The 18,280-nt window shown below is 42.1% G+C and overlaps 1 protein-coding gene across 1 annotated transcript; it reads left to right on the plus strand.

The window, feature by feature from the left end:
- The first annotated feature begins 944 nt into the window (after positions 1 to 944).
- On the plus strand, positions 945 to 6,600 carry il11a (interleukin 11a). The gene is made up of 4 exons (XM_028822050.2): positions 945 to 1,223; positions 3,899 to 4,053; positions 5,564 to 5,812; positions 5,971 to 6,600. Exons 1-4 carry the CDS (start codon positions 1,217 to 1,219, stop codon positions 6,136 to 6,138), a joined length of 579 nt encoding a protein of 192 aa, XP_028677883.1. The 5' UTR covers positions 945 to 1,216; the 3' UTR covers positions 6,139 to 6,600.
- Positions 6,601 to 18,280: the final 11,680 nt, after the last annotated feature.

Here is an 18,280-nt window from a genome sequence, read left to right on the forward strand (position 1 = left end):
TTATTTTATTTTTTTCGTCCATCCATCCATCCATCCATCCATTTTTAACCCGCTTTTCCCTTAGTGTTATTTTAAAAGGGGATGAAAAGTCCCTGTGCCTGGCAATGAATGGATATCCTGCCCATGGATGCTCCTTTTGCTGCATGCCATGCATATAATCTCTGCTGCACAGTTCATAAAATGGATTCTATCAGTGCAAGACGCTGTATAAATCGTTCATCTTTTTTATCATGAGCATTGAATGCATTCTACAAGATCAGCGATCCTACAGTTAATGTCTGTTTGGTGACGAAAGACTGCAACACGTAGAGCCAGAATAACAAAAAAGACAGGTGGTTGGATAGAACTTGGCATAGTTTTTAAAAAAAGGCAGACTGAGAGCGAATGATGAAGATACTTGTTCTTACATTATAAATCACACGGAAGTTTCCTGGGCCATATCATTACTCCCTAATTTTCCTCTAATAAACGTTTCAATTGGTAGCCGTGGCCAGCGTTATCTCTGCAGGTGAGGTATTTCCCGGCACTGACGCGGCACCCCTGGAGCGATGGAGTGATTCGGGGGCTGATACCACTTTGCAGGGGTATCGATAGGGAGATGCACTTTTTGGTTTGTCATAATAAAGTCCAGTACGGGATGAGGTTATTGCCCCGCTATACTCACCTTTTTAACGGAAAAACAAATTAATCGTTTGGGTTTTTTTGTTTATCCTCTTAACGAGCTCGCGTTATCCTGCCCTTTTGTGGATGTTGTAAGAAGAGAAATCCTAAGCTGTGTCAACACCACTTTACTGTAAATGCTTCGATTATGGGTTTAATGCATCATGTCCGAGTCGGTGTCTGTATGTGATCGAAAAAGAGAGAGAGAGTGAGAGAGAGGTTGGGGGTCGGGACGGTGGGGGTGGGGGGGAGGGGAGGGGATCACAGAGCTGTGGATTTTTTTTTGAATGAATGCAATGACTCATTATTTAGTCACTGCCTCTCGCAAAGGTATAAAGGAAGTCTCGAACATGTCTGTGCGATTCACAGGCGCAAAGCGACGCATCCACAGGCAGAGAGCTCAGCTCACCGTGGGACTTAAGGTGCAGCTCACTTAGCGCGTCTGAACCCCTCAAAAGACTGTTGTGTCCTCCCAACCTGCCCACAGATCCACGCATCGGCGACCGTGAAAAACCACGTGGAGAAGTGACTGGAGACGAACGAACATCGAATCACCATGAGATGTAAGTTATGTTATTTTTTTTTTAATACGTTGTCCTTAACACCCAAAATCTTGGGGCGATCTGGGGGTGGCGGTGGTAGACAGATGAGTAACTGGGTGTTACTTTTTGCTAATGTCACCTTTTATTTTTTAATTTTTTTATTTATTCTTTATTTGATTGTATTTTATGTTTTGCATTTATTTCCCCTTCCCTATCATTCTTGTGGTCTTTTAATAGTAGGGATGCTGACATCAGGTTGCCCTGCGCACCTTTCCCAGGTGGAGTGTCTGGTGGAAAGTCTGTCTTGAATTAATCTGTGAATTTCACGACTACAATCGGGGCTGCCCTTTAAGCAGCTGTTAGTATGTTGTGTTCGGTTTCGTGCAATTTCACTCACTCATTGCTGTGAATAAAGCAGCGTGGAGACATATAGCGCCTTAAAGGAGGGGTCGGAAAATGGGGTTTAGTGTGTGTGTGTAATTACACTGGGCAGTGGAAACGGTGCATGAAAGGAAAGTGGATGCTACTAAAATGAGGATGTTGAGATGGATGTGGAGTGAAACAAAGCTTGAAAAGTTCAGGAATGAGAGAATCAGAGGTACAGTTAAAATTGGCGGGGGGGGGGGGGGGGGGGGGGGGGGTCTCAGACAAAATACGATGTGGAGAGAAGAGGAAGACCATAGAGAAAGTGGATGGACTGTGTGAGGAGGGATCTGAAGGGAGAACGGAGGAGGGTGGTCAAATATAGCCACCCCATATGAAAGCAGGAAAAGTTTTAGAAGAAAAAGTCTGTTTTACCGGCTTCGTTTGGAAGCACGTGGTGTTGGTGTATGTGTGTGTATCGATGTGTGTGTGTGAGAGAGGGAGTGAGGCGTATATGGGGGGGGGGGGGGGGGGGGGGGGGGGGGGGGGGGGGGGGGGGGGGGGGGGGGGGGGGTTCACGTGCTCCAAGAGTGTGTTTTTTTTTGCGTGAATATTATTTTGGAATTTATGCAGGAAGAAGGAAGACTCTGTATTTTTCTAAGATCCGTCAGAACGCACCTTTATAAGGGAGCGGCACACCAGAGCAAGCATGTAACCAGCGATAGTCTTAAGAATAAAACGTGTTGGTACTACCGCAGCTTTCATAATTACAAAGTTTAAGTCGCCTCTCTTTTATACCCTCGTTTCAATAGAAAATATGCACACCGCACACACGGCCCATGCAGCCGGCTACCTTTCTTGTAATATATCATTTGTAATTACATTCATAATGTTTTATCATGTATGCTATTGTCAAGTCCCAACAAGCCCGTCCATTTCGTTCCTTAAAAAAATATAAAATCAATATGTTTATTGCGAAATTACGCGGCGCTGGCGCCTCATCTGACAAAACGTCTTGTTTTTGTTCGTGTGGGCTACGAGTCCTTGGACAGTGTTAGAAAAATTACCCTGAAGATATTACGCGCAACTGGGAATTTTGGCACGTGGATAGGAAGGTGGCGCAGCAGTCAGCATTTTTCAGTTTCCGTTAGTATATGCATGTCCTCCGCGTACCTTGCACATTTAAAAAAATGTGGAAGGGAGATCTCAAAACCGCGAAGCTTAGTTAACTTGTATTAACCCGTGTTGGATTCCATTTTCATTTTTCATTTTACTGATTGTTGTTACTGTATCTTGGTGGCAATTAATTAGAGTTTATTGTAGGGACTGGGGGTCTCTTACTACACTTAGTCGCTAATAATCGCAGTCAACATTATCCCAGTCACATATTAATGATGCGGTTTTTCTGAGGAGGGCCGGGGTATTAACGGGCGGCTTACACAAGCGTTTTCGGATTCCAGGGTATTTATTGCGCATCCACTACGATATAACAGGTAGCCTCTTATTCAAAGGTACAGGTATTATTTCGTTACAATATAAAGATAGAGAATGCACTCTCTAATCAGAAAAGAGTAAAAGAGAAGTCTGCGCGGAAAGAATCGAGAAAATGTGAGTACCAAATCAACCCCATGTCAAGTTTTCGCTGGGACGCCTTTGTCATCCCACAGTTCAAAAAGAGAGCGTGCGTCCGAGTGGAACTGCGCCTGCGTGTCAGGCCAACTGACGGCTACTGTCTTGCTGTCCGTCTAAGTGGAACTGCGCTTGCGTCTGAGATCAAGATGCGGTTGCTGAACTGCTTTCTCCTGGTGCTGTGCAATTTTATATATGTTTTTCTCAAAATTCACAAATCAATGATAAAACAAAGAAAGCCGATCCTCTAGGTGATCAGATAAATATGATCAGCTCACATTTCTTTTCTTGGTTCAGTGGGGTACAGCGTGGGTGATCTATAATTAATTTATGTTGGTTCACCATGGAGAAGCGAAACAGCTGGATTCAGAGACAACTGGACCAGTTCCCAACAGAAAGTATGACTTCAGGAGTCTGGTGCAATATGAGCCCTTTTTTCAGATGGTTAATAGGACAGATGGAAGGATGTGGTTTTAGGAGGTAGCTGTCCAAATCCTAAAACGACTGGCTTAAAATAAAGATGTTGTGCACCAGTTAGGCTGAAATGAAGGGAGCACATGAGTGAAACAGCTGGTGGGACTCATTTTATTCCTTTTCTTGAAACGCTAGTAAAGGCTTCCAGAACGAGTTCTGCAACAAAAGGATAAGGAACTTCATCAAGTTTATGGGCTCTTTTTCTAACGCCCTCTTCTCTTTCTTTACAGTATCTCTCGGCCAAGCACCCCTTGCGCTGCTGTCAGTTTTTGCGAGCCTCACTGGAGTAACTTCAGCACCATTCCGCTTCCATCCCGACTTTGACGTCTTGGTGAATCATGCACAGGCGCTGCTAAAGGAAAGCAAGCAAGCTCTCCACCTTTTGGTGAGTCTGGCCACCTACTGCCTCTTTATTACTTTATGTCATATATGCGTACTGCTTAAAATTTGCTATCCACTTCTCTGAAAGATCTATACCTTCTGACTGAATAGTCTTATATGAGACACAGCTCGATGTCGATAGTCCAAAAAAGGCTTTGTTATATAGCACCTTTCTACATTTACATTTACATTGCTTAGCAGACACTTTTATCCAAAGCGACTTACAAAAGAGGTCAACATAATCAAGTAAACATCAGTCTGGGGGACTGTTAGGGAACAAGTGTGACAGGACAAGGCTACAAAATTGATTCTCACAAGTGAAGAGCTCAGAACTCAGAATTGGTTACAATTCCTGTAGGTTAAACAACCTAACAGATATGTCTGTTAGATAGAAATTCACCAAACAAGAGAGTCTTCAAACTCTTAAACACACTGAGGGGCTCAGATGTTCAAATGGAGGTGGGCAGCTTGTTCCACCAGCCAGGAGCTACACATGAAAAGAGTCTGGATTGAGTGGTGGCATCACCAGACTTGAGAGGCTGAGAAGGAGTATAGGCCCTCACAAATGTCACTATATATATAGGTGCTGACCCGTTGACTACTCTGTAGGCAAACATCAAGGATCTGAACTTAATACGTACCGCTATTCTGGAAGGAGAAACAACATGTCTCCACCTTGTTTGGTTGCTACTGCATTTTGAATTATCTACAGGGGCATTCTAAGGTGAAGACATTCTCCAACCACTTTAAAAATAAAGATCTACATTTGAAATAACGGGCAGCACGGTGGCGCAGTGGGTAGCCCTGCCTGCCTCGCAGTTGGGAGACCTGTGGTTCGCTTCCTGGGTCCTCCCTGCGTGGAGTTTGCATGTTCTCCCCGTGTCTGCGTGGGTTTCCTCCCACAGTCCAAAGACATGCAGGTTAGGTACATTGGCCATCCTAAATTGGCCCATTTGTGTGTGTCCTGCGGTGGGTTGGCACCCTGCCCGGGATTGGTTCCTGCCATGTGTTGGCTGGGATTGGCTCCAGCAGACCCCTGTGTTCGGATTCAGCGGGTTGGAAAATGGATGGATGGATTTGAACTAACAGGTGACGTGATGCCCTCAGGAATACACAAGAAATCCATAATAATAATAATAATAATTTTTTGCATTTATATAGCGCTTTTCTCACTACTCAAAGCGCTCAGCAATTGCAGGTTAAGGGCCTTGCTGAAGGGCCCAACAGAGCAGTGTCTCCTTTGGCATTTACGGGATTCGAACCGACAACCTTTCGATTGTCAGTGCAGATCCCTAGCCTCAGAGCCACCACTCCGTACATTTTTTGGTTTAATACTTAAATGAGCAGGATCCCAAGGCACTATACAAGTGCAGCCTTGTGATTTAAAGGCTAATGTCGCTGGATCACACTGCTTATGTCTCAGTTTTTCTATCGGCTGTGTGTCACAGGTCATCCTTTTTGAAGCCTACATTGCTTGCCTTTTCTATAACAGTTATCTTCTTGTCTATCTGCAGAAAAAAGTGTCCAGCCTTGAAGGCGAACACAAGCTGGAGTCTCTGCCAGTTTTGGCGGCAAGTGCAACAGACATGTCCAACATACAAGTGAAAGCAACACTCTCCAAGCTGCTGTCCGACTTGCGCGCCTATGAGAAGCATATAGAATGGGTGAAAGCTACAAGTGAGAAACATCATCACGTCCAGCTTCCCAAAATGCATGCAGTTTTGTCACGGCTGCAGAACTTTGCTGGCAGTCTGGAGCACCAGGTGAGAAATAAAAGGATTCCAAGGCAGAATATTTTAGGAGGCAGGTGCTGTACTGACCTGCTGCCCTGCTGGTCCTTCTTTCCAAATATAATGATAAGTACCTGTTATTGTTTTAATGCCACAAAGATTTGTGACCAATGTGTTTTCTTCTCTTACAGATAGTGAAGTTGGGACTTGTCCCACCAAAGAGCCCTTCTCCAGCTCTTCCCCCTTTGAACTCCAATACATGGAGTGTCATTCAGGCATCACATGCCATTCTGCAAAACCTCCGGCTGTTCTCGGATTGGGCAGTGCGAGCGCTGCTAGCCTTGACAGGGAAGGTATGATGGACCAAAGTACCTGGACCACAGGGGAACAGCACAGCAGAAACAAGAGGGCTGAATAAAATACTTGAATGGACAATATTCACTTATAGTTTCAAGTTGGAACAACCTTTCAACTTGACCATGCACTGGTCTGAACAGTCAGATAGGACAACGTCCTGTATAACCTGACCAGTCATGAGGGAGAGATACGGAAGGCTCAGGTGACCTTCAAGACAAGGCAGAAGAAATGACATCCACTGTAGTCACCAATCTAAAAATGCCTGTGAGCTGCTTAAATCTTCCAATTCTGTCTGGGCCAAATGGACTCTGGTTCTAGGACCATATTGTAGGGGACATAAATGTGTCTTATTTAATATTTATTATTATTATTATTACTATTATTACTATTATTGTTATTAAGAATGTAGCATTTGGTTCCTGTTTATTTATTTAAGTTATTTCTTATTGTGTTTTCCAGAAAACACCTTTGCACAAAATGGGTGGGTTTGTGGGTGGGGTGGGGTTAAGATAACTTTTTCCTTGAAAAATTTCAAGCTGCTTTTTTATATGAAACAGGCTCAAAATAATTACATTTCAAGATATACAATAATTATGTTATTTATTTATTTTTTTATGAATTAGTTACAAAGTCCAGTGCATTGAACTGGTATAGAGAGACCTATCAGCTCAGTCATTTAAAAACTTTCGATTAGCTGGATTATTACATGTTTAAAGTAGCCTAATGATTTGTGTTCAAGAAATGGTACTGGATATGGAGAGTATGGAATTTAGGGGAAATCGGAAGAATAGATCACACATTACGATCACCGAACCGTGTTCGCTTCCACCTTCGGTATGTGTTGTTTTCTGTTGCCTGGCAAGACAAGCCACCACAACACACTTCATTCAAAAGTCTCCACCATATGATATTTCACCACACATAAAACTGTAATATTAGTGACAAATGATGTAATCTAGTAAAGCGAGATGTTTAGTGCCACATTGGTAGCTTCACAAACCTGGCGTCCTGAATCCTGCATCTCGTGCGTTGGTGGAGTTTGTACGTCCATCCCTCATCCGTTAGGTCCTGTTCACTGTTGGCTTCTGCCCTCTGCTCGGTGCTGACAGGAAAGGCTCTGGACTGCCATGACTATGAAATGAATTAAATAGGTTTAGGAATGTTATGTCACCATATTATTTAAATGTATTCACCGTTGCCATGTACTTAACAATGTAGCTGCAAAGTAGTCAATAAACTGGAAAAGTGCAATCATAATCATCTTACTTAACACGTCAGGCACAACAAAATCTTTATATCTAGGATGTGACTCATTTGAATGTTACAGCAGTATTAAAGGGTCCACGGATTAGGGGATCTGCCACTGAGACATGTTGTGTCACTTATAATTCCAGAACTCAAAAATTAGAAATTTGCAAATTAAAATTTATAAGTTGCAGTAATTCTTTATTTGATTCTTTAATTCCTGTGGAGTTAAAGAGTGGTTGTTGCATGCTAATAATGTATTGTACGCACGGGCTTACTGTGTAACAGTAACAACTGGCAAGCCCGCGATTCTCGAAAGAATCGCAAATCCAAGAATGGCAATCACTTTCTGTTCCCTTCGATATTTGGAGGGATGAAATATCATGGAGGGTGGGTGCGTCCTGGGAAAGTTCATTTAATTAAATAAACATATTTGTACTAAAGCGGTTTCTTTTTGGAGCTTTGACTCATCTGGTTCTGGTGTTTCAGAAGCGTGTTGTAGGCGCCTTCGTTTATTGTTTTTATCCATGCAGTCTCCATTTTTTTGTTTTTCTATGGCTGTGTCGTCAGCGAGAAGTCGTTTGCTGACGGTGGCGGATTCGCGTACTGAAGTGTCCGTGGCGGCGGATCCGGGCATGGAGGGCCACATTACTAAACAAACGTGGTATATGTGGTGGTGTGGGTGGTCGCGTTTGGGCGGCTGTACAACCTGGCGTGCATGCTTTACCTCAGGTTTAGTTCACAGGTTGTAGCCATGGTAAAGTTTTCATTTAATTAAATAAACCTATTTGTACTAAAGCGGTTTCTTTGTGTGGGCGCCTTCGTTTGTTGTTTTTATCCATACGGACTCGTTTACAGGTCTTAGCCATACGGGCTCGTGTTTGTATTACTAATCGTTGAGCTCCTTCCATTTGGAGCGGTGACTCCTTTGCCTCTGCTGTGTCAGAAGCGCGTTGTGGGCGCGCTCGTTCATTGTGTTTATCCATACGGGCTCGTTTTGTATTTCCGTTAGTTGAGCTCTTTCATTGTGGAGCCGTGACGTCTTTGCTTCTGGTGTGTCTGAAGCGCGTTGCAGGAGCCTCCATTTATTGTTTTTATCTATGCGGTCTCGTCTTTGTTGTTCTGTGGCTGTGTCGTTAGGTAGACGTCGTTTACTGTTAGGAATCATAATTGAACATGCCACACAGACTGCTGGCACAGTGGATTAGAGCAAGTTTAGTTTACAGGTTGTGTTGTTTGGGCGCCACCTACTGACTCTGGGAAGCCGCTGCGTTTAACTCTGGGGCGCCACGCAGCAGTGCGCATGCACTTCGGTGCATCCGCCGTGCATAAATTAAACTGTCGTTTAGTAATATAGACGGCTGCTCTCAAGTACACATTTCTCAGCCTTTTTTCCATACCTGAATATGTAGTTACATGTACTGATATTCCTGTTAAACAGTAGGTACATGGCAACCATGCTGAATGTCGTAAGGCGTTACAGACACATCACTCCTTCTATACACATTCATTGGTAGGGGGATTAGAAGAATGTAAAATAAAAGCATTAACAAAAACCGCTAACTTGTTAAATTGACGCTATGCCACTATTACATATGACTATGTGAGCTTAATGGAAAAACAAATATTCATTGTTGTCCCCCTTATGTTTTAAAAGAGAGGTTTAAGAAAGTCAGTCATATTCACAGAGAGGGGAATTGCCCATGGTGATCAATGGCTGTTTGAAACGTTAAATCTATTTATTTATGTATGTATTTATTTATTTATATTTAAAGACTGATGTGATCCAGTTTTTTATGACATTAAATGACTTGGTTGACACTATCGGTTGGTCTTCTATTTGAAATGAAACACGCACACAATGATTGCACTATGAAATGAAACTTAAGGTTGTCTGAAGGTTAATTTAATTCTGCCGAGATATCCAGTGTCATCTGAGTAATCACTGTGCTGGGTTTGCCTGTGTAATCGTGACATCATCCTCCATTTAACCTCAATACGGCCTGACAGCATCAGAACCATGGAGCCGACACGCTGACGAGTGTGGCTGATCCATGCTGACTCCAAAGTGTCCTTTACAGTATCTGGTGGTGGGTCTCAACACTGAACAGCTCACCTACTCACAAGCCATAGATGTTTAGAAAGGGATCGAGATGAGCAGCCGCTCCCTCTTCCTCTTCTGCGTGGGACGTTTGTGGGGAACCCGGTGCTAAATCATTTGTAGATGAGCTGATGTGACGATACCCTAGCACTCTAATGGAGAGGCCATTGTATTAAACTGAGTTTACTGTCAAGTTCTGGGTTCCATTCTAGAACTTTGATAGCTTCTTGACATGGAACATTGTCCTTTCGATAAAGTCATTTCACTGATAGGCACCATCAGATCATGAAGGGATATATTTAATTGGCAACAATACTCAGAAATCTTGTGGCATTCAAGATCATGAAGGAACTGAATGTGTGGCTTAAAAACATACCCTACATATTTACATGGCCATCACAAGCTTGGATTTTGACATCTGGAAGGATGGATGCATAGGCTAATAGGGTTTTCACCATATCCTAATTGACCCATCAGCACTATTTACCTACAACTTGGGTTCATCAGACTGAAATGACACTTCTTAGTCCACTACAACCACACCTTTTCTGTTGAATGTTTTTTTGGGTGCCACATCCCATCCATGACAAGGGACAATAAGTCTCATGCTCTGGTTTGGCTTTATTTTTTTATTCCCTTGCTAGCTGAATGAGTGTTACTTATCTGTCACTATGCACAATTCATACTGCCTCCATTAGCACCTTTTATAAGCAGCTTCTCTTCCACTACAGGACTGCCATTAACTGGATATTTTAAAGTGTTGGATTATTTTTGATACACCTGTGACACTGTCATGAATGAAAACTCCAGATTTCCAGTTATTTTTCTTAACTTTCTCATGGTTGTATACCTAAGAATATAAGAAATTTAACAAAATATGAGACCATTCAGTCCATCGAGCGCACCTGTTTAGCTGTCCTAATATCTCATCCAGGTACGTCTTAAACGTTTTCAAGGTTTCTGCTTCAGTTCCGTAACTTTGGAAGTTTATTCTAGATTCCCTCAGTCATAAATGCACTTCTCCTTAATTTCCACTGGTGTCTTCGAGTATGTGATTCACCTTGAAGTTGAAATAATTCTGCTGGATCTGCTTTATCAACGTCTTGGAGGATTTTAAATACCTGGAAAAGGTTCCCATGCAGTCTCCTCTGCTTGAGACAACACAGGTTTAACTCTTCGAGTCTGTCCAGGAGGACATGTCCTTAAGTCCCATGATGCACTTGGTTGCTCTCCTCTGCACAGCTTCAAGTGCTGCTATGTCTTTCTTGTATTGTGGTGGCCAGAACTGCACTCAACACTCCAGAAGTGGTCTCACTAATGCATTACACATACTGTATATATTGTGGTGACCAGCCTCGACACAGACAGGCAGACACTGATGGTGTAAACACCACAACACTTTATTCATATTTACAGTATTTACAGTTTCCGCACACAACCCGGTGGCCCTGCACCACACACCCTCAGTCCGGGCCTCTTCAATGTCCAGCCTTTTCCCTTCACCGCTTCTACTCCTCTCCTCCGAGCTTCATCCTCTTCCACCCGACTCCAGCTTACGAATGAAGGGAGGCGGCACCTTTTAAGTCCACCTGGACGTGCTCCAGGTGCCTCCTGACGAGCTTCCTGTGGCACTTCCTGGTGTGGCGGAAGTGCCACATGAGTACCCGGAAGCACTCTGGGTGTCCCTGGTGTTTCTTGAGTGCTGACGTCCAGGGCTTCACAGGTGTCTTGGTGCCCCCTTTTGGTGACCATTGGCCCTCTATAGGGTTGAGCTTCCACGCTCTGTTCCCGTGACCCCCATACAAACCAGGGCGGCTGCCCTCTCGTGGTCCGGAGGAGGCCTAGTCCCTCTCTCAGTCCTTCTAGCCCCCAGCTGCCCTCCAAAATATATATATATATATATCTGTATCTATATCTATATACAGTCGACCCTTGATATACGACTGGCCTGACATGCAAACAGCTTGGTTTACGACCAAAATTTTTGTTTTGATTTACAACCAACATCTTGCGTTACGACCTGAATGCGGTCACGTGTATCCGCTTGCGCGATTGTAAACAAACAGCCGAGAGCATTTTGTAAGCGTCAGTCAGAGCCCAGATACATTTGTTTGTGGACGTAATTTCGGTCAGTGCAGTGATTTATATGATTTTTTTCGATAATTGCTAAGGAAGGAAGAGAAGGTAACGAAGGTAAAGAAAGCGATCACAATCGAAACAAAGAAGGAAATTGTGCGGAAATATGAGAGTGGCGTTCGTGTGACCGATCTCGCTATTATGTACAGCATGTCGAAATCCACCATCTCGACAATTTTACAAAGAAAAGATTTGTATAAGGGGGGCTCCTTCCAAACAATAACCACCTTCCATTTCATTCTCCTCCTCCTCCTCCCTTCCTGTAGCCCAAAGATGTCAAATTAAATGGTGAGTACAGTATGAAATTGTTGTTTCTGGTAGGCTAGGCACTTTTTATAACTTTTTGGTTAGTACATTAGAAAAATTATTGGTGTTTTGGTAAATTATGCACATTATACAACCCTTTTTTATTATGAAAAGATTAAGTAAGTGTTGCTGTGGGTGGTTCGGAACGCATTATGGGTATTTCCATTATTTCTTATGGGAAAAATAGTCTTGATTTACAACCAACTTGAGTTACAACCAGCCCTTGCGAACGAATTGAGTTCGTAAGTCAAGGGTCCACTGTATATATAATGTATATGTACAATGTCTGTCTGTCTGTCCTCTTTTCATGAGGGAACTACTTAACGGATTTAGATTGGGTTTTTTGCTTGAACATTCCAGTTGATTTTGCGACTTCTCTCATCCCGCTAAGTATCATAGTTCACTTGCGGTACCGATTTATTTGTGCAAATCTGACAGAGGGCTGTGGGCTGAGGGGCGGGGCCATCCTCACTCACGCCAGCCTCCATTCGCTCTACCTCTCGCCACGTGTTGGAGTGTACCTTGCCTCCGCTTAGCTAGCGATACCTGTTTGTTCAGCAGACATTATCATCTAGAGATTTATAAAGAGTAACGTTTGACGTTTTTGAGAGAGACATCAGAGGTACGTGTGTTTTAGAGGGGATCTGCTGATTGGCAGAGATATCATGACCACATGCTTTTCTGCTCCGTCAGAGCTGAACAAGATCAGATATAGTGGCAGTGTGTGACATTGGAATGTACCTACCTTCCGCTTGGCCAGAATTACATTTTTTAACATTTTTTTTATTGATTTTTAAAGTTTGTCTTGTTTCACTACTACATAGGCAGAGCCACAGGGAATAGCTATTATTTATATATACACATATAAATTTTTATTATATACACATATTATTTTTATAAAAATTTATATATCACAGTGACTCAGGCGCCGCCGCGAGTGGCAGCCATTCCAGCAGCTCCGTGTACGACTTTACCTTTCTACCTTTTTTGTGAATTTCCCTTTGGGATTAATAAAGTATCTATCTATCTATCTATCTATCTATCTATCTATCTATCTATCTATCTATCTATCTATCTATCTATCTATCTATCTATCTATCTATCTATCTACAGTTAGGTCCATAAATATTTGGACAGAGACCACTTTTTTCTAATTTTGGTTCTGTACATCACCACAATGAATTTTAAATGAAACAACTCCGATGCAGTTGAAGTGCAGACTTTCAGCTTTAATTCAGTGAACAAAACGATTGCATAAAAATGTGAGGCAACTAAAGCATTTTTGGAACACAATCTCTTCATTTCAGGGGCTCAAAAGTAATTGGACAAATTAAATAACTGGAAATAAAATGTTCATTTCTAATACTTGGTTGAAAACCCTTTGCTGGCAATGACAGCCTGAAGTCTTGAACTCATGGACGTCACCAGATGTTGGGTTTCCTTCTTTTTAATGCTCTGCCAGGCCTTTACTGCAGCGGCTTTCAGTTGCTGTTTGTTTGTGGGCCTTTCTGTCTGAAGTTTAGTCTTCAACAAGTGAAATGCCTGCTCAGTTGGGTTAAGACCAGGTGACGGACTTGGTCATTCCAGAATTTTCCACTTCTTTGCTTTTAATAAACTCCTGGGTTGCTTTGGCTGTATGTTTTGGGTCATTGTCCATCTGTATCATGAATCAATGTGACTGCTGTATTTAGCTGGATTTGAGCAGACAGTATGTCTCTGAACACCTCAGAATTCATTCGGCTGCTTCTGTCCTGTGTCACATCATCAATAAACACTAGTGTCCCAGTGCCACTGGCAGCCATGCACGCCCAAGCCATCACACTGCCTCCACCGTGTTTTACAGATGATGTGCTATGCTTTGGATAATAAGCTGTTCCACACCTTCTCCATACTTTTTTCTTGCCATCATTCTGGTAGAGGTTGATCTTGGTTTCATCTGTCCAAAGAATGTTTTTCCAGAACTGTGCTGGCTTTTTTAGATGTTCTTTAGCAAAGTCCAATCTCGCCTTTCTATTCTTGAGGCTTATGAGTGTCTTGCACCTTGCAGTACACCCTCTGTATTTACTTTCATGCAGTCTTCTCTTTATGGTAGACTTGGATATCGATACGCCTACCCCCTGGAGAGTGTTGTTCACTTGGTTGGCTGTTGTGAAGGGGTTTCTCTTCACCATGGAAATGATTCTGCGATCATCCACCACTGTTGTCTTCCGTGGACGTCCAGGTCTTTTTGCGTTGCTGAGTTCACCAGTATTTGCTTTCTTTCTCAGGATGTACCAAACTGTAGATTTTGCCACTTGTAATATTGTAGCAATTTCTTGGATGGTTTTGTTCTGTTTTCGCAGCTTCAGGATGGCTTCTTTCACCTGCATGGAGAGCTCCGTTGACCGCATGTTGTCTGTTCACAGCAAAATCTTCCACATGCAAGCACCACACCTCAAATCAACTCCAGGCCTTTTATCTACTTCATTGATAATGACATAACGACGGACTTGACCACACCTGCCCATGAAATAGCCTTTGAGTCAATTGTCCAATTACTTTTGGGCTCCTGAAAAGAAGGGATTGTGTTAATAAAATGCTTTAGTTGCCTCACATTTTTATGCAATTTAACTTTTGTTCCTATGCATTCTTCAGTTTTTAGACAATTTAAACCATTATCTCTCTCTGACATGAGAGAGATTATTTTAAATTTGAATTTGTTAACTCGTGCTTTGGATATTATGCCTCCTTGCCTTCTAAAAAAGACCTTGGAGATCTTTTTTCCTAGCATTTTATCCATAATAAATTGTTGTTTAGTGTCAGGTCTGCTCTGACAGACAGATAAGGGTCAAGGGTAGCTTTTTCCATCTTAGAAACACAGCTATAATTAAGCGTTTTTATCAGCTAAAACCTGAAAAAAAAAACAGTTATCCATGTTTTTATTTTTTAACCGGCTAAACTATTGTAACTTTTTGCACTTTGGTGTCAGTCAGTCCTCTTTAGCTTGTCTACAGCTGTTTCAAAATGCAATGACCAGGTTATTAACAGGAACTCATCTATTAGGTATAAGACGACGCTTAAGGTGCTTTTGTTTTTTTAACTTTAAATAACATGGCGTCTCTATATATCTCAGATCCTCTTTTTAAGTATTGCACCTCCAGGGTTCTTAGATTCACTTCCAATTCCCTTTTGTGGGTGCATACAGAATGGCAATCAGGCTTTTTCAGCTGCTGCCCCAAAACCTTGGAGTGTACTATCTCTAGATGTCAGAAGTGCTTCCACTGCTTTGACTTTTAAACCCCACCTAAAATCCCACCTTTTCACTCTGGCTTTTTATTTTGGGGGGGGGGGGGGGGGGAGTATTATAATGTATTTGTTTGTAATTCCTATTGTGGGGATGGGAATGTCATTTGCTTTGCTTTTTGGAGGATTAATTTAATGTTTCTGTATTGTGATGAATTATTTTTAATTTTGTTTTACTTTCTACAGCACTTTGGTCAGCCTCTGGTGGTTTTAGATGTACTTTATAAATAAATTTGGAAAAATGACTTTGGCGTCTACCACCATTTTCAACGTTCTCCATTCTCCCTACGAGTAGGACACACACACACACAATCCCACAATCTGATAATGTATACTTGTCTACTTTACTTTTGTTTGCAAATAAATTGCAGCCATTGACCAAATGGTAAACTAGGTGGCCATAATGAAGTACAGTATAAGCACATACCCGATTATTACAATAACTGCCCTACTGATAATTCTGATTGGGGTTCACCTGCGGATTTCCCTCTTTAGTGAAAAGCGTCCATTACTCTTATATCACTTCTTAGTTTGACTGCTTGACAAGAAATTGCTTCAGACAATTAGGATGCGTTTGAATTGTATAATTACATATATTTATTTAGCCAATTCCTTCAACTTAAAAGGACTTAAAAATTCCTAATGTGCTCACTAACTGTTTGCATAGTTTTATTTTCATCAGGCTGACTCTTTATTGTTACCTTGTTTGCTCTGTTCAGCTTTGGTGATTTGTAGTACTTCATGATTTGAATGGCACTGTATAAACTAAGAATTAACTGGCAAAATGCCTAACAACATGTCTCTAATGTGAAAGGAAACCCCACAAGGAGAACATGTAGACTCTACATCTAATCCAGCCCAGTTTAGAACTAAAGAGCCCATGAAACAAACTGGCATTAGGCCAATGCAGGTTAGACTATGTGGGTAGCCAACATCGGCCCAATTGGGATTTTCACATCGAGGTAGCATTGGCCCAATAGCCAGGCAGCCCAAATTTGGTCAGGAACCTAAAAAAAAATCCATAGCTTACTAGTCCATACATCTGTTTTTAATATCTACTTATCCAGGGTGAGGTTGGGGAGCAGCTGGAGTTTATCCCAGCAAACAATGGGCACAGGTAGGGACAACCCCTGGACAGGTCACCAACCCATCACAGGGCGAATACACACATACACCAGGGGCGAATTGTGGTGTCAGAAGCCCTCCCAACCGGCATGTCATTTGGACTGTGGAAGGAAAGCCACACAAACACAGCGAGAACATGCAAGCTCCATGCAGAGAAAGTCATGGACGTGAACCCTGGCTTCCTTGTTGCAAGGCAGCAGCCTATTACCACCGTGCCACCATGCCATCCTACTTTCTGGTCCATTCCTTGAAACATTTTTTAGTGTTAACACTATGTTTAATTATGAAGACTTAAAATGCATCCATTAATAAGAGAAGGAATTAGAAAACACAGTGCTAATGTGGATTTAAACTATTTATTCATACAAAAGGCCTTTCCATTTAGTAGTACCAGTCTAGCATTTTTTTTTTCTGAAGAAGAAAACGTGACCAATAATATATATAAAAGTGTGCGCTCACCGACAATACCAATCTGCAGCATTACCTACTCTGCGACAACATTAAAAAGCAGGGAACTACAGGGGTCCTTATGACATCTGCCCAACGTTACCACACCATCACTGGGCCAAGGAGGGATTTACTGGACTTGTCCTGCAAGTGGTTATCCCAGTTTGGGCCATTAGGGTAACTTTCTTAGGGGTCTACTTGTAAAAGTCTCCTTCATTGGGCCAGTGGGTTCTTCCAAGCACGCACTGCCCACAGTCTGCCCACATGGGACTACTGTGAATATGTTTGCTGAGAGGGATCTGCACGTTGGAAACTGGCATGCACTTAATATTCTATTTTTCTATTGTGTACATAAGAATTACTAATGAATGCTTTGAAATCACTTCAGTTAATTTTATCTCCTGGCTCACTGGTACGAGACCCCCGCATAAGATACACCATTTGACACATCTTGATATCTAATCATGCAGAACGTTGAGCTTTTCGGGGTTCTACTACTATTATGGGGTATCTACACTCTAAAACTCATGTTTAGGTCATTTTCTGAACATATTTTGCACAGGAAATTACACCCTTATGGTTAAGAGTAAACCAATAGGTGTCTTCGGCAAAAATGATCTGAAGGACTTGATGTTGTGAATGCCACATCAACTGACCCCAGGGGTTCACCCCCTAATGGGATACCAGGGGTCAAAGTTACTCTTTTTCACAAAATTTTGAAAAAATGAGGACCAGTAAGTAACACCAATATTGAATTGTCCTTTTATGCTATGTGAAGGTTGCTGATCACAAATATAATGATTTTGATATTTGATTCTTTACTGGTGGTCCTAGCCCTTTAAGCACCATTCCCAGGTTAAAAATGACCAGTTTCAAAGATAAGCATGCCGGGTATTATTTTAGACTCTTTCAAGTATGGTGAATATGAATATGATGCTAGTTTTGAGTTTTGATCCCTTACTAGGGATCTTGGTCCATAAAGGATAAAAATGACAAACTTCTATTATAACTGAGAATACTTTAAATACTTAAATTGAAGCCCAAAGTTAAGTTATTTCAAATATCTGATGCAGATCTTCTTGTTGATTATGTACTTCTACCTCATGAAGTAAATCATTACATTCCTTAAGAACACGCCAAACTATGGCCACTAACGATAATTCAGACTTTTTAATCATCCTAAACATCAACACCTGTTTTCCCATGTGCCTAGTCAATTCATAGTAGATCTAAGCAGTGAACTTGAAATCCATTTGATCTGGAATAAAGGCGCCCACCTCTTCTGGAAGAGCGCGCTTAGTATTGTGGTCTCTAAAGGGTTAACACTTCCAGGTGTTTCCTGAGCCGAGGTCACGTGTAACCTTCAGTGCCTGGCGAAGGAGTGGGTCACGTGACGTGTAAAGTTTCTGAAACTTATAAATACAGGAACTGCTCCGTCACATGACCCACCACCTGCCTACCTCGGATTTTGATTCGACGTTGTGGTGTGTGCGCGTCATCTA

Source organism: Erpetoichthys calabaricus, chromosome 16 (assembly GCF_900747795.2).
Source record: "Erpetoichthys calabaricus chromosome 16, fErpCal1.3, whole genome shotgun sequence".
Taxonomy (NCBI): domain Eukaryota; kingdom Metazoa; phylum Chordata; class Cladistia; order Polypteriformes; family Polypteridae; genus Erpetoichthys; species Erpetoichthys calabaricus.

Bases quoted from the DNA above. Each gene is read 5' to 3' on its own strand.
- il11a (XM_028822050.2), top strand. The intron at 4,054-5,563 runs GTGAGTCTGGCC...GTCTATCTGCAG, and splicing joins AGCAAGCTCTCCACCTTTTG to AAAAAAGTGTCCAGCCTTGA. The intron at 5,813-5,970 runs GTGAGAAATAAA...CTTCTCTTACAG, and splicing joins CTGGCAGTCTGGAGCACCAG to ATAGTGAAGTTGGGACTTGT.